The sequence below is a fragment of the Sorex araneus genome, chromosome 2, assembly GCF_027595985.1.
Source record: "Sorex araneus isolate mSorAra2 chromosome 2, mSorAra2.pri, whole genome shotgun sequence".
Classification (NCBI taxonomy): domain Eukaryota; kingdom Metazoa; phylum Chordata; class Mammalia; order Eulipotyphla; family Soricidae; genus Sorex; species Sorex araneus.
The window spans coordinates 239,772,419-239,787,812 of NC_073303.1; the positions used below are offsets into that span (position 1 = coordinate 239,772,419).

At 58.3% G+C, this 15,394-nt stretch overlaps 1 protein-coding gene across 1 annotated transcript in view; it reads left to right on the forward strand.

Annotated features, from left to right (window-relative positions):
- Positions 1 to 446: 446 nt before the first annotated feature.
- Positions 447 to 15,394, forward strand: part of FBN3 (fibrillin 3) — a 37,360-nt gene continuing 22,412 nt past the window's right edge. Inside the window, 16 exon segments of the mRNA XM_055124693.1 lie at positions 447 to 592; positions 715 to 797; positions 1,521 to 1,619; positions 1,960 to 2,055; positions 2,885 to 2,980; positions 4,052 to 4,252; positions 4,255 to 4,449; positions 5,419 to 5,571; positions 5,660 to 5,803; positions 6,932 to 7,075; positions 7,570 to 7,698; positions 8,428 to 8,553; positions 9,098 to 9,223; positions 9,442 to 9,567; positions 13,514 to 13,636; positions 13,751 to 13,873. Of these exon segments, the coding sequence (XP_054980668.1) occupies positions 447 to 592; positions 715 to 797; positions 1,521 to 1,619; positions 1,960 to 2,055; positions 2,885 to 2,980; positions 4,052 to 4,252; positions 4,255 to 4,449; positions 5,419 to 5,571; positions 5,660 to 5,803; positions 6,932 to 7,075; positions 7,570 to 7,698; positions 8,428 to 8,553; positions 9,098 to 9,223; positions 9,442 to 9,567; positions 13,514 to 13,636; positions 13,751 to 13,873 (2,110 nt within the window).

The following is a 15,394-nucleotide window of genomic DNA, read 5'->3' on the forward strand; positions in this document are numbered from 1 at the left end:
TTGTAGGATGTGGCTCAAACCGCCCCATCCCGCCGCCAAATGAAAACAAAGAACTTGAAACTGGGGGTGCATAGCAAGAAGCCCTGAGTTCTGTTCCAGAACTTCTAGGGTGTGGCCCAAACCAAAATACCAATAACAATAAAATAGAGACACTCCATCACCTGTGACCTTGAAGCCAAAGTTCTGCCCCTGGTTCTTCTGCCCCTTCTGCTTTCTGCGCCCCAGCTGACTAACGAACTCTGTCTCTGTGCCATCTCACCTCCTCCAGGAAGCACCCCCTGACTGCTCCTGCGGCCCAGCCAACCCTGGCTGGATTCTCCAGAGAGTGTCCCGTGGCCAAGGGGTTCTGCTGGAGTTCATTTTGCTTCCTCCTCCTGCCGTCCAAGGTCTTGATTCTCAAAGGACAGTGCTTGGCGAGGACTGGTGGCCCCCACCCCCACCCCGCCATGGCCCGGGGTTCTCCGGCTCGGCGCCTGCTGGCCTGGATGGCCCTGGGGTGCATGGTGGGTGTGCAGGGCCTCTGGGACGGGGCCCTGGAGCCTGCGGGTCCCGGACGTGTGCTCAGGCGTGGCGGCCCCGGCCTCCTGCAGGGGTGCGTGGTACCTTGTAGTGTGAGCAGGGCGGGGTGGGGCCGGGTGGTCCTGTCTCAGCAGTCCAGGGGATGCCCGGCCGGGCCGGAAGCTCACCAGCCCTGTTTCTGCCCCCCCACCCAAGGCCCAACGTGTGCGGCTCACGGGTCCACCCCTACTGCTGTCCGGGCTGGCGGACAAGGCCGGGAGGGCACCAGTGCGTCGTGCGTGAGTGCTGCCACCTACTGGGCGCGGGAGGTGGTGCAGGCGGGAGACGCGAGGCTCAGCCTTGGGGGGCATGGCGGGAAGGGGGGGAGCACTTAGGGGTGGAGGATACAGGTGCACTGATCTGGGGATGAGGGGGGTGGGGACTTCAGGCCCCGGTTCAACTTACCTAGTCCGTTTCCTTTGTCTTCCAACCTGGCTCCTGGCTGGTTCTGACTGCCCTTGGATCTGTCTATGTCTTATCCTCTCCCCCCCTTCTCTCTCTCTCTCTCTCTCTCTCTCTCTCTCTGTCTATTTCTCTCTCTCTGTTGAGCCACATCCAGCGGTGCTCAAGGGAACTCCTGGCTCTGCACTCAGGAATGACTCTGGCAAGGCTCAGGGGACCCTATAGGATGCCAGGGATCGAACTCGGGCCAGCCGCGTGCAGGGCAGTCTCCCTCCCCTTGGGCGTCTGACCTATCCTGTCTGTCTTTTTCTCTCCATCGGTATCTCTCTCAGTCTCTGCATTTCCCACTCTGCTCTCTCACTCCATGCCCTAGGGGAGCCCTCACCCCCTACCCCACAGCCAGCACCCCCCTGCAGGTCCCTCCAGCTTCTACCCACCATGCCCCGGCCGCGGCTCTGACCCAGAGATCCCCTTCTCCTGGGTTCGGACTGCAGGGTCGGGGCGGCCCTGGCACTGTCGGGGTTCCTGGCTCTGATGGTAACGCCCTGTGCCCATGCCAGCCGTCTGTAGACACGCCTGCGGCCCGGGTTTCTGCTCCCGCCCCAACATCTGTGTCTGCGCCAGTGGGCAGCTCGCCCCCAGCTGCGGGGTGAGCCCAGGTGAGTGGCTGGAAGAGGTGAGGAGGGGGGTGAGGGGGAAGGTTGGAGGCGACAGGGGGTCCAGGCTGGTTCTGCTGAGGAACTGGAAGCTTGGGGCTGGAGCAGGAAAACATCGGGGAGGGCGCTGGCCTTGCACGCGGCCATCTGGGGTTCAGTCCCTGGCATCCCATAGGGCCCCCCTGGACCCCGCCCGGAGTCATTCCTGAGTGCAGGGCCAGGAATAACAGCACTTCCCAGCTTGGCCCCCAAACAAATGAAAATAACCGGGAGCTGAGGGGACTGTATGTGGGCGTCTGGGGGTGTCCGCAGCCCATTGTGCACCCCTCTTCCCCCTCCTCAGGGTTGGGGTGCAGGGTGAGCTGCATGAATGGAGGCAGCTGTAGAGGAGACACTTGCCTGTGCCCTTGGGGCTACACGGGCACCGCCTGTGGACAGCGTGAGTACCCGGCTCCTGGCGCCTCTGAACCAGGATTAGAAAGTGTGTGTGTGTGTGTGTGTGTGTGTGTGTGCGCGCGCGTGTGGGGTGTGTGCGCGTGCATGTTTTTGGGTGTGTGCGTGTCCATGCGTGCATGTGTGCATATGTGTGCTGTGTGCATATATGATGCGTGTTTGTGCATATGCATGTGTGCATATCCACGCACGTGTATACATGCATGTACACGTGCATGTGTGCACGTGTGTGCACGTGTGTGCGTGTGTTTGTCTGGTGTGTCTGATGTGTCTGGGAGGGGTCTCTGCTGCCACTCCCCCACTGAAGGGTTCAGCATCTTCAGCTTGGGGATTAGAACAACTCCTTCATCGCCTCTGTCCCTGCCCGCTTCTCTGCATCTTGGCCAGAGTATGGGGTTTCTGGGACTACAGTGGGGAAGGCGTTTGCTTTGCATGTGGCTGACCCAGGTTTGATTCCTGGTACCCTATAGGTTCCCCCAGCACTGCCAGGAATGAATCCTGAGTGCCAAGGGTCAGCCCTGAGCACTGCTGGGTGTAGATTCCCCCCCCAAAAAAACCCCTAAAAATTGCTGCGGCTGGAACAGTAGTTCAGTGGGGAGGGCGCTTGCCTTGCACGTAGCCAACCTGGGTTCAATCCCCGGCATCCCATAGGACTTCCCGAGCACCACCAAGAGTACATCCTGAATACAGAGCCAGGAGTCAGCCCTGAGGATCTCTGGGTGTGGATAAAAAATGGCTGGTGTCATTCCCCCTCCCCCTCCCATCCCCTCAATGGCTGGTGGGACCCCAGAGTCAGCTTCTCTCTCCCTTCACAGCCGTGTGTGACCGTGGCTGCCACAATGGGGGTCGCTGCATCGGACCCGGCCTCTGTGCCTGTGTATATGGCTTCATGGGGCCACAGTGTGAGAGAGGTTAGGAGCCCAGGGTGGGGAGGGGAGCCGGGGGAGGGCAGGGAGCGGGGCACAGAGGGGCAGCCAGGCTCTCCCAGGTTCCCTTGCCTCCTTTCTGCTGCTGCGAAGGGCAAGGAAGCCATCTGTGTCAGGGAAGGCATCAGGGAGGGCTTCCTGGAGGAAAGGATGAGGAGAGGTTCATGAGCTGGACCACACACATGACAAAATGGACAAAATGATCCAGGGTAGTAAAACCTCCCAGTTGAGGTGGGGCTGGGTACTAAGGCAAGTTCTGTGGAGAATCGGGCCAGATTCTGGGAAGCCCGCCTTGACTTAGGAAGATGGTGCCACCTGCGGGTGCGCTGGGGTTTAAGGGAGCCCCGCCTTCACCCAAGGTCTGGTTCCTGGGGAAGTGGGGTCATGGGGGGGGCAGCTTTGGCTGCTGCTTCCAGGAGGGGTTTCACTTGGCCCTGGGCAAGCCCCTTGATTAGACCCACTGGAGCCTGGAATCCAGAAATCCCCAATCAGACAGTGGGTGGCAGTCGGAGTTGGGGTGGGGGCTGACTCTGTTACTTTGGGCCCAAGGAAGAGGAGGAGGGGGATGGTTCTAGAGTATCTGGACAGATGTTGGGGCTTTTGCTCAACATCTCGGACACTTGCCAGGGCCACATGTGTGCTCAGTGTGAGGCAAACTCTTCAAGATGGGCCTTTATGTCCATGGGTGGGTCCCCTGCTTAGGCCAGAAGAGACGGAGGGCCTGAGGCAGTGGGGAAGGGGGGAGGGTCTCTTGATCTGCTCCGTTTGGGGCCTTGGAGATCCTGACCTTTCTCTTGGAAGTGGGTTGGGGAATGGATTGGAGGGAAAGGGTTTTGAAGGGTGAATAGGAATTCGTTTAAGTCAAGCAGGGAAATAGCATAAGCTCTAAGACTTGTTGGCAGAGGGAGGCTGAGAAAGAGTAGAGGGCGAGTTCCAAGCTGAGGCTGCAGGCAGGGACTTGTAGAAGATTCTAATTTGGGGGCAGCCTTGGAGACCAGCTACCTGATAGACCTACCTCTATGCCCCTCTACCCCCCAACCCCCTCCCCCACCCCAGACTACCGGACCGGACCCTGCTTTAGCCAGATGGGCCCCCAAGGCTGCCAGCACCAGCTGCCCGGCCTCATGTACACCAAAGCGCTTTGCTGTGCCACCGTGGGGCGCGCCTGGGGCCTGCCCTGTGAGTGGTGTCCTGCGCAGCCGCACCCCTGCCGCCGGGGCTTCATTCCCAACATTCACACGGGCGCCTGCCAGGGTGAGTGGGGTGTGTTGGGGGGCGTGGCCCGCAGCCGCGGCTCCTCCCACTGACGGGACTCTCGGGTCCGGCAGACGTGGACGAGTGTGCCGGGGTGCCCGGCCTCTGCTCCGGGGGCCGCTGCATCAACACGGTGGGGAGCTACGTGTGCTCCTGCCCCCTGGGGTTCGCCACCAGCCAGGACGGAACCCGCTGCCTGGGTGAGCCGGGGGAGCCTCTAGGGGGTCGTGGAGGGGCGGGCCTAGGGTAGAGTGTGTGCCACCTGCGGTCCCGTGCAGCCCTCTGAAGCCCTCCCACCTCTGCATTTTTGGGCTCTCTTTTTCTTTCTTTCTTTTGGGGTGTCCAGCTTGGGGTGCGGGTACATGAGGGTCTCGTATAGCAGAATGTGCAGCATTGGAAATGGGACTTCTGGCCACTAAACCATCTCCAGATTTTTTGGGTGGGGGAGGTTAGGGCCACACCCAGCGGTTCTCAGGGGCCATCCCTGGCGCCGTGCTCAGGAGTGACCCTTGGCGGTGCTCCCAGGAGCATATGCAGTGCACGGGATTGACGCTGGGGCTGACTGTGCACGCTAGACAAGTGTCTTAAAATTACCTCTCGATACACACCCTGCCCCAAAGGCTCATGTTCTGCAGTGCTGGGGATGGAACTCAGATCAAAGGCACGCAAGGCAGGCACTTTGCCACTGAGTCACTTTGCCCGCGGTCCCCCAAAGAGTTTTTCTTTTTGCTTTTTGGGTCACACCTAGCGATGCGCAGGGGTTACTCCTGGCTCTGTACTCTGGAATTACTCCCGGTGGTGCTCAGGGGACCATATGGGATGCCAGGGATCGAACCCAGGTCGGATGTGTGCAAGGCAGATGCCCTACCTGCTGTGCTATCGCTCCGGTCCTAGCCCAAGGATTTTTTAAGATCACACATCCCCCCAACATCCTGTGTTTGAGAGAAGGAAACTGAAAGCCAGACAAGGACGCTTCGAGCCGGTTCAACACATTCAGAGCATATTCGGAGGTGCTCTGAGCACCCCGACTTTGTTCCTGGGGACACTGAGGCACGGGGTAGCCAGGAGACCTGGCCTGCCGGCAGGGCAGGAGAAACTGGAATGAGAACCCGGGTCTGGAGCTGGCCCGCCTCACCCTTCCCTCCCACCACCACACCACATCCATGCAGACCACCCTGCTGGCACCTGCTACTTGGCGCTGGTTGGGGGCCGGTGCGCAGGAGCCACCACCGAGCGCTACAGCCGCGGGGGCTGCTGCTGTGAGCGAGGCAGGTGCTGGGCAGCCGGATCCCGCCCAGAGTTGTGTCCTGCCCAGGGTTCTGGTGAGTGGCCTGGGCTGCCTCCCCTTCCACCCCCTAACCCCGCTGTGCCACTGGGGCTCAGCCTCAAACCCTGCTTCCTCCCTCACAGCCGAGTCCCTGAGACTGTGTGCTCAGGGGCCCCTCCCTGGCTTCGCATCCGGTGCCTCGGGTCCTGGCCTCAGGTCTACACCGCAGGAACCGCCAGGCGCTGAGCGAGCGGTTCCTAGCATGGGTCTGGACGGGACGCACGTAGGTGAGATTGGAGGGTTTGAGAGGAGAGTCCCCAGGGCTTTCGCCTGGGGTGAAAGTCCTGAGAACATTCTCAGGGATCGGGAGTGGGGGACGTTGGGGATGCGAAGAGTCTGGGCTCTGAGTAGGGGTTCTAACACCGGGGTACCAGCTCTGTGTCTCTTTGACCTGTGATAGGGATCTGGGCTCAGCACAGGAGTTTACTGTCATCATCATCATCATCATCATCATCATCATTATTATTATTTTACTTTTTTTGGCTTTTTGGGTCACACCCAGCGATGCACAGGGGTCACACCTGGCTCTGCACTCAGGAATTACTCCTAGCGGTGCTCAGGGGACCATATGGGATGCTGGGAATTGAACCCGGGTTGGCCACATGCAAGGCAAACGCCCTACCCGCTGTGCTATTGCACCAGCCCCTATTTTACTTTTTGGGTCACACTCGGCGATGCTCAGGGATTACTCTTGGCTCTGCACTCAGGAATAACTCCTAGCGGTGCTCAGGGGACTATATGCGGTGCCAGGGATCAAACCCAGGTTGGCCGACGTGCGAGGCAAATGCCCTCTCCACTGTGCTATCGCTCCAGCCCCTATTATCATTATTTTTTATTTTGGGGCCACACCTGGCGGGCTGACTCCTGGCTTTGTGCTCAGGGATCACTCCTGGTGAGGTTCCTGGGGCTCCTGTGGGCTGGCCCATCTCTATGTTGGCACATCCTGCCCACCATACCACCCGGCCCCAGGGCAGGGGCTTAGAGCTGGGTTGGGGTGTGTTTGTGTGTCTTTCTACATCCCCAGCGGTGGGGATGTGTGTGTGTGGGGGGGAGGGGGGTGTTTCACCCTGACTAAGTAGCTCAGAATTAGAAACAGATCCCAGAGGTTGAAGCACGAGAACCTGGCTGGGCCAGAGCAACAGGACAGACCGGGAGGACTCCGGTCTGGCACGGGGCCAACCCGGGTTCAATCCCCGGGGCCCCATTGGGTCCCCAGAGCACTGCTAGGAGTGATCCTGGCTGACGGAGGCGGGATCCTGGCTGCCTCAGAGAGGTGCCAAGAGATGGGAGGGAGAGATGGGGCGGGGGTGTCACACCAGGCTCACGGGCCCTGGGGCACCCCACCCCCTCCCCAGGCACAGCCACGCTGAATCAGACCTTGGACATCTGCCTGCACTTGGCAAACCTGTGTGTGCACGGGCGCTGCCTGCCGACGCCCTCCAGCTACCGTTGCGAGTGCCACGCAGGCTACACGCAGGGCGTCGGGGGGCAATGCATAGGTGAGTTGTGGGGAGGGGAGGGCGCCCCCTGCTGGGCAGGTGCTCAGGGGCCTCCGCTGATGCAGCGCGCGAGCACCCCCTATCGCCCGGGAGGCCGCATGACACCCACTGATTCCTAACACCAGCCCACCCACGCCCCTCAACGGCGTCCCAGCCGCACTCCCCGCCCAGCTCCACACAGTACTGGGGTACGAAGAGTCGGGGGTGCGGGAAGTGAAGCCTGTCTCTGGGCTCTGCGTGTGAGCCTCGTAGTACCGCGGGGAGAGCCTTTGTCTTGTACACACCCAACCCAGGTTCCATCCCCGGCATCCCATAGCGTCCCCCAAACCCGCTAGGAGGAATTCCTGAGTACAGAGCCAAGAGTCAGTCTTGAGCAACGCCCCCCCGAAATAGTGCATTGGGGAGGGCACCGCCTTGCGTGAGGCTGCCCCAGTTGGATCCCCGGCACCTCATATAGATGTGGAGGCCAGGCCCTGCACCCCTTCTCTCTGCAGACATTGATGAATGCCGCATCTCCCCTGAGCTCTGCGGCCCGGGCACCTGTCACAACACCCCGGGCAGCTTTGAGTGCCAATGTCCACCCGGCTACGAGAGCAGCTTGGCACTGGAGAACCGCTGTGTGGGTAGGTGAACCCCACCCCCAGGGGGCCATGGTGGGGAGCAGCATCCAGGGTAAAGGCTTGTGCAAAGATCCTGGGGTAGGGGGTGTGAGAGGAAATTGCTGGGCACAGAAGCTGGGACCCTGGGATGAGCCAGGTCGGGAGGAGACATGAGTGTGGAGTGTTGGGGGGCCGCAGATCTGCTCCCCACCTGTTGGCCTGGCACCTTGCCTTCCTGCTTACTCCCTAGACACGCGGAGGGTGGGGGGCTTCCTCAGACCTCGAGGGGCCCTGATTCACCTGAACTCAGCTCCCTAAGGTCATTGAGGCCCCGAGACTCAGAGCAACCCCAGAGCAAGAGAGAAAAAGATCCAGGTCTGGCTTTGGGGGAGGGATGGGTGCTAGAGACATGAACGTTGCCTCAGCCCCCCTTCCCCTTCTCCCTCTCTCCCCTGTCCCCTTCTTTCCTCTATCCACCTCTTTCTCCCTCTCCCTCTCTCTCCTTCCCTCTCTCTCTCCCTCTTTCCCATCATTTATCTTTCCCTTTCCTTCTCTCTCATTTATCTCTCCTCTCTCCCATCTTTCTTTCCCTTCTTTCTTTTCCCCTTCCCTCTCTCTCCCCTATGTTTTTCCTTCTCTCTCCCCATCTCCTCTCTATCTTTTCTCTCCCTGGCTGCGTCTCTCCCCCATTCTCTCTCCCACCCTGAACAACCCCCTCCCCTCCGCCCACCTCTCCTGCCCCCCCCCACCCAGATGTGGATGAGTGTGCCCGGGACCCCCAGCTGTGCCAGGCGGGCTCTTGCCTGAACACGGCCGGGAGTTTCTCCTGCCTGTGCCCCCCAGGACACTCGCTGACAGTGGGGCACTCTGCCTGTCAGGGTGAGTGGGAGAGGGTGGGGTCCGGGCTGGCACATGGGCATGGGAGGTGCATGATTGCGTTTGGTCTGGCAGCACCTGAGGACTTGTGCATCTGAGCGCATAGAGCAGAGGGAGGCACCAGGGCTTGGGGTGTCCGTGTGCAAATGCCCTCTGCACGGACGTGTGAACAGAAGGGGCGGGTGCATGTGTGTGTGTGCTCGCGCATGCATGCATAGGTGCTCCCATGAATAGTTGTGTGAGTGCATGGGTGGCTGGGTGTGCCCGTGAATGGATGCGCGCGTGCATGAGTGAGTGTGCACATGCGTGGATGACCCCGTGAATGGGTGGGTGCACTCCTAAATGGGTGTGCTGTGAATGGTTGTGCGCATGCGTGGGTTCGCCGGTGAATGAGTGCACGTGTGCATGGGTGGGCGGGTGCACGCGTGCAGGGGTGCGTGCATCCTAGTGCATACGGCCCCATATGTTGGGGCGGGGCCACGGGGGCAGATGCGGACCCCGCCCTTCCCCTGCACCCCTGCAGCAGCCTTGTGCGCCCCTATTCCAGACGTGGACGAGTGCGCCGAGAGCTTGGACCTGTGTCCCCACGGCCACTGTGTCAACGTCGTCGGCACCTATCACTGCACGTGCCCCGTGGGCTTTCGGAGCACCCCCGACCGCCAGGGCTGTGTGGGTGAGAAGGGTCTCCTCCCCCGCAGGTCCCTCAGAGCGCCCCCCCCCCCCCCGCGCACCCCATCCTGGGTCCACTCCCACAAATCACCTCCTCCTGGGTCCCTCCGCTCTCCATCCCTCCCCCCAGCCCGAGCTGGGCCTTAGGGGGTGGCCTGGGGGAACGGTGGTCCCTTCCCTGCCTGCAGCCCCGCCCCCTTGCTGCTATCTCTCTCCCGCTAGACGTGGACGAGTGTGCGGAGACCCCCGGGATCTGTGATGGGGGTCAGTGCGCCAACTCGCCCGGCGCCCACCGCTGTCTCTGCCCGGTGGGGTTCAGGGCCACGCCGGACGCCAGAGCCTGTGTGGGTGAGGACAAGGGGGACTCCAGGGAAGGATGGTGGGGTGAGGGTCCTTTGTGCCCCCGCAAGAAAATGAAAAAAAGAAATAAGCCCACGGCAGCTGGGCGTGGCATTTTCTTATTTGCTGTCTTCGATTTTGGTGGGGCAAGTTTGGGCCGCGGCCAGCAGTGCTCAGAGCTGACTCCTGGCTCTGTGCTCAGAGGGCACTTGCCTTGCACAACCCCAGTTCGATCACCAGCACCCCATAGGGTCCCCCAGCCACCACCAGGAGTAATTCCTGAGTGCAGAGCCAGGAGTAACCCTTGAGCTACTGCACCCCCTCCGAAAAAAAAAAAAAAAGAAACTAATTGGGCAGCTTGCCAGACAAATGCCTTCAGCCCTGTCTTACCTTTCTGGCCTCAAATCAGGGCTTACAACGGGTGCAGCCAAGGGCAGTGCCCGCAGAGCAAGGGGTGTTGACGCGGAACCCCAAATAAAAGTTGGCAGTGTGCCTCCCCCCAAAGAAAAGTTCTAGGGGCTGGAGCGATAGTACAGCGTATAGGGCGTTTGCCTTGCACACGGCTGACCCGGATGCAATCCCAGGCATCCCGTATGGTCCCCTGAGCATTGCCAGGAGTAATTCCTGAGTGCAGAGCCAGGAGTAACCTCTGAGCATCGCCGGGTGTGACACACAAAGCAAAAAAAAAAAAAATAGAGAAGTTCTAGATTTGCACAATGTACATCTGACACTGCTTGCACGAGGCCGACTCCAGTTCAGACCCTGGCACCTCCTAGGAGTCCCCATGATTCATCCCAGAGCATGGAGCCAGGCATTAACTCTGAGCACTGCCAGGTGTAGCCCCCAAATCCAAATAAATAAAGGCAGCAGGATCTTCCGAACTTTCTGGTTTAAATTCCCCGAGCAAGAGGTTGGCACGACTGAGTTCTGCCAGCCCTCACCCTTCAGGAATGCCCTATCTCGGGGGGGATGCGGGTGCAGACCTGGTGACACGTTTGGAGCCAGCCAAGGCTGAATTCACAGCCCTCAGCTCCCTGCTTGAGGTGGGGGGGGGAGCTGAGGGGAGCCCACCTTCACAAGCTCCTTCCCATTCCTTCTTCAGACGTGAATGATTGTGAGCTGAACCCCCACATTTGCCTCCAGGGGGCCTGTGAGAACACAAAGGGGTCCTTTGTCTGCCACTGCCCGCTGGGTTACAGCGTCAGGCGCGGGGCTGTGGGCTGCACCGGTGAGCTTGAGGGTCCCCCGCACGGAGGACTGGAGAGGGGGGGCGTTTCTGGGACTCTGCTCCACCTTGGGGTTTGCAACAAGCAAATACCTGTTGGGGATCCATGGAGACCCCCAGTTACCTGCAGCAGTATGCAAGCTTGGTGATTTTTTTTTCTCTTCTTCATCTCCTTTTCTTCTTCTTCTTCTTCTTTTTTTTTTAAATTTTTATTATATCACCATGTGGAAAGTTACAAAGTTTTCAGGTTTATGTCTCAGTTATACAATATTCAAACACCATCCCTTCACCAGTGCCCATATTCCACCACCAAAATCCCCAGTATACCCCCCGCCCCCGCCCCCCACCCCCAACTGTATAATTGATGAATTTCACTTCATTTTCTCTTTACCTTGATTATGTTCCATGTTGCAAAACAAAACTCACTATTGTTGTTGGAGTTTCCCCCCAAGAAAGACAGCCCTACTAAGGAAGCATTTGATAATTGGTTTTCCATTAAAAGATTGTATGTTTTCAGTTTTTAGAAAAGGTCGTGCGGCCGCATTAGCGGCCGTGCAGCTCAGATGTGTTCCAGTCCCGCAACCCGGAGCCGTTTTAGTTGCTGCTCAGTGTCGCCAGGGCTCCATCTGGAGAAGGTGTACCTGCTGTACCTCCTCCGTCTGGATCCCCGGTGTTGTTGGCCTGGATTCGGGTCCGGAGCATTTCTCCGGCGGCGTTGCTCACCAGACTGCCTGGCCTCTTCTCTGTTGAATGTGGCAAGATGGTGCCGAGGGTCTCTTCTTTTTTGTGGGTCTCACACCTGGCAGTTCTCAGGGCTGACTCCTGGATCTGAATTTAGGAATCACTCCTGGCACTGCTTAGGGGACCCCTCTGGGGTGTCAGGGATTGAACCCGGGCCAGCCCTGTGCAAAGTTAATGCCCTCCCTGCTGGGCTATTGCTCTGACCCATTTGATGATGTTTCAGAGAGACTTTCTTTCTCTTTCTTTCTTTCTTTCTTTCTTTCTTTCTTTCTTTCTTTCTTTCTTTCTTTCTTTCTTTCTTTCTTTCTTTCTTTCTTTCTTTCTTTCTTTCTTTCTTCCTTTCTTTCTTTCTCTCCCTTTTTCTTTCTTTCCCTCTCTCTTTTTCTTTCTTTTTTTTTTCTTTTTGGGTCACACCCAGCGATGCACAGGGGTTACTCCTGGCTCATGCACTCAGGAATTACTCCTGGCGGTGCTCAGGGGAGCCTAGGGGATGCTGGGAATCGAACCCGGGTCAGCTGCATGCAAGGCAAACGCCCTACCCGCTGCACTGTGGCTCCAGCCCCCATCTTTCTCTCTCTCTTTCTCACTTTCTTTCTCTCTCTCTTTCTTTCTTTCTTTCTTTCTTTCTTTCTTTCTTTCTTTCTTTCTTTCTTTCTTTCTTTCTTTCTCTCTCTTTCTCCTTCCTTCCTTCTTTCTTTCCTTTCTCTCTTTTTCTCTTTCTCTCTTTTTCTCTCTCTCTCTCTTTCTTTCTTTCTTTCCTTTCTCTCTTTTTCTCTTTCTTTCTTTCTTTCTCTCTTTCTTTCTTTCTTTCTTTCTTTCTTTCTTTCTTTCTTTCTTTCTTTCTTTCTTTCTTTCTTTCTTTCTTTCTTTCTTCCTTTCTTTTTTCTTTCTCTCTCTTTATTTCTCTCTCTCTGCTTTTTTCTCTCTTTCTTTTTTGGTTTTTGTGCCCTTCGGTGATGCTCAGGGCTGCCTCCTGGCTCTGCACTCAGGAATCACTCAGGCAGAGCCTGGGGAGACTCTAAGGGGTCATTGATCGAACCTGCGTCAGCTGCATGCAAGGCAAACGCCCTTCCTGCTATACTATATCTCTGGCCCCAGCGTTAACTTACTTCTACTTAATATTTGGGGGCCAGTGGGGGAAGGGTCACACCAAGCAGTGCTCAGGGGACCCCGTAGTTTGGGGCCTGGAACCTGGGGCTCCCGCCTGCACTGTGCCCTCTCAGCCGCCTTCATGGCCTTCCACTCCCTCTTCACATTGGTTTGGCTTTGGGCCACACTCAGCGGTGCTCAGGGGTTACTCCTTACTCTGTGCTCAGAAATTAATCCTGGAAGTGCTTGGGGGACCCTATGGGATGCTGGGAATCGAACCTGGTCAGCCATGTACAAGGCAAACTCCCTCCCCGCTGCAACTATTGCTCCAGCCCAAATTTTTTCCTCCCTGGAGTGTCTCCCCAAAGCCATGCTCAGGAGGACGAGAACTCCACCAGTATATATCAGCCAACAGGGCCATGGTTTCAATGCTTCACCCATTGACGTGGTGCTTGAGGGCTTGGCGGTGCTCGAGTGCCTCCAGGGTCATACCCAGCAGTGCCTAGAGGCAGGGGGTCATGCCATACCTGGGAGAGAATTCAGGTTCCTATGCATGTAAGGCAAGTGGCCCTAACCACTGAACCATCTTTTTCGCCCCCAGCATAGTTGCTTGGAACATCTCTCCTAAGTCTTGCATGCTGTTATTTCAGTCCATTCCCTTCTGCTACTGGGCTTCACACCTGTGGGGCTTGGGGTAGGAGGGCGTCTCCTGGGCCCTGGGTAAGGCAAAAGTTCATTTCTGGGCCCTCTGGGGATCCTCACTCCCTCCCCTACTCCTGCCCAGTTACCCCCATGCTACCCTTGAAACCCTGTTTCTGTTGCCTTGATGGGTTGGGGGGTGCTGCATCGTCATCTCTCTTTGGGCCCCACCACTGCTGTCACTGAGTCCCCACCTTCCAGACGTGGATGAATGTGAGCTTGGGGGACCCCGCTGTGACCCCCACGCGGCCTGCCTCAATGTCCCTGGGAGCTTCCGCTGCCGCTGCCTGCCAGGCTGGAGGGGAGATGGTCACACGTGCCATGGTGAGTGCCGGACACAGGCAGCTGTTGGGGGGGTCCCTATCCCCATGGGGGCTGGCTCGGGGTGATGTCGGGGGGCTCTGCCGCCCCCACGGTCCTGTCTCTACACCCCCGTAGATCTGGACGAGTGTGCTGACCCCGTGCCCCGGTGCAGCGCGCATGCTCGCTGCCTCAACACCCCTGGATCTTACCGCTGCGCCTGCCGGCCTGGCTTCCTGGGGAATGGCCTCTCCTGCCGAGGTGCGCCTGTTGGGAGGCCGCAGGGAGTTGGGGGCCAGGGGTTGCCTGCGGTGGCGGTCCGTGGCTTTCCAGGTTCAAGCTGACCCTCTGCCTGTCCATAGGCCGAGTCTGCCGCACCCTTCTCCCCCACCCCCGTCCCCTGCCATTCCTCGGACACCCCTCTGTCCTTCTGCTTGGAACCATCTGATTTAGTTTTGGGGTTTGGGAGGGTTTGGGAGCCACATCCAGCTGTGATCAGTGTCGACTTCTGGCTCTGTGCTCAGCGCTGACTCTCAGCTCTGTGCTCAGGGCTGACTCCTGGCTCTGTGCTCAGGGCGACTCCTAGCAGAGCCTCTGGGGTGTCCTGCGGGGTGCCGGTGATTGAACCTGGATCAGCCACGTGCAAGGCAGGCTCCCGCCCCTGTACTGTGTCTCGCACCCCCTTTGGGAGAATTTTTGGGCCACACCCAGCAGTGCTCAGAGGACCGTATGGGATGCCAAGGATTGAACCTGGGTTGGCCGTGTGCAAGATCAGTGTGCTCCCCACAGTGCTCTTGCTCCTGACCCAGGCGCTGGGTTCTTAGCACTTCTTGCCTGTGACCCTGGGTGTCTGGGAAGTTCTGGGGGTTCCACCTGCCCACCTCGTGGTCCTGGCCTTCTGGCCCCAGCCCTCTGCCCCCCGGGGACCCTCAGACAGGGATGAATGTGCCGAGGACGAGGACGTCTGCACCCATGGGCAGTGCCTTAATGTCCCCGGTGGCTTCCGCTGCAAGTGTGATCCAGGATTTGAACGCACGGAGGGCCAGCGGGCCTGCCGGGGTGAGACGGGGCTTCATCCTTGGATGGGGGCTGAGAGCAGAACCGGCAGTGGGTGCGGCTGGGGCTGACCTGGGTTCTGCACCCCACAGATGGGGACAAGTGTACATCCATATGTCCATCAACATACATACACATGTCCATGAATACACATGTCTATCAACACACATGCACACGTGCCCATGAATATACACATGCACATATCATGAACACTTGTACACATGTCTGTGAACACGTCGTGAATACATGTGTGCACACATGAATATACAAGTGCACGCACACACATTATACATGCACACTGACACATGCAGTCCATGCACATCTGCGAACACATTCACACACATATGTATACACACATGTTGCAGACACTTGCAAACATATGCACATATCCATGAACCCACATGCACAAAAACAGACACAGACAGAGGCATGCACACAGACACAGCCTTACACACATTTCAGACATGTCCACAGACCCACGCACAGGCTGAGGCACACAGGCAGACACTTGGGGCGCGCATGCCCTCACAGTCCCACACACGCTGAGTGGGGATTCGAAGAACAGTTTTCCAGGCAGTGCACGCGTGCATGCAACCCACACAGCTGCCCCCTACACATACAGATGCACACGAAGTCATTCCCCTGAGGCATGTGTGCACACACGTATGCCCGAACACCCGTTTACACACTCACATGCTCACATATACCCCCATTCACACACCCACA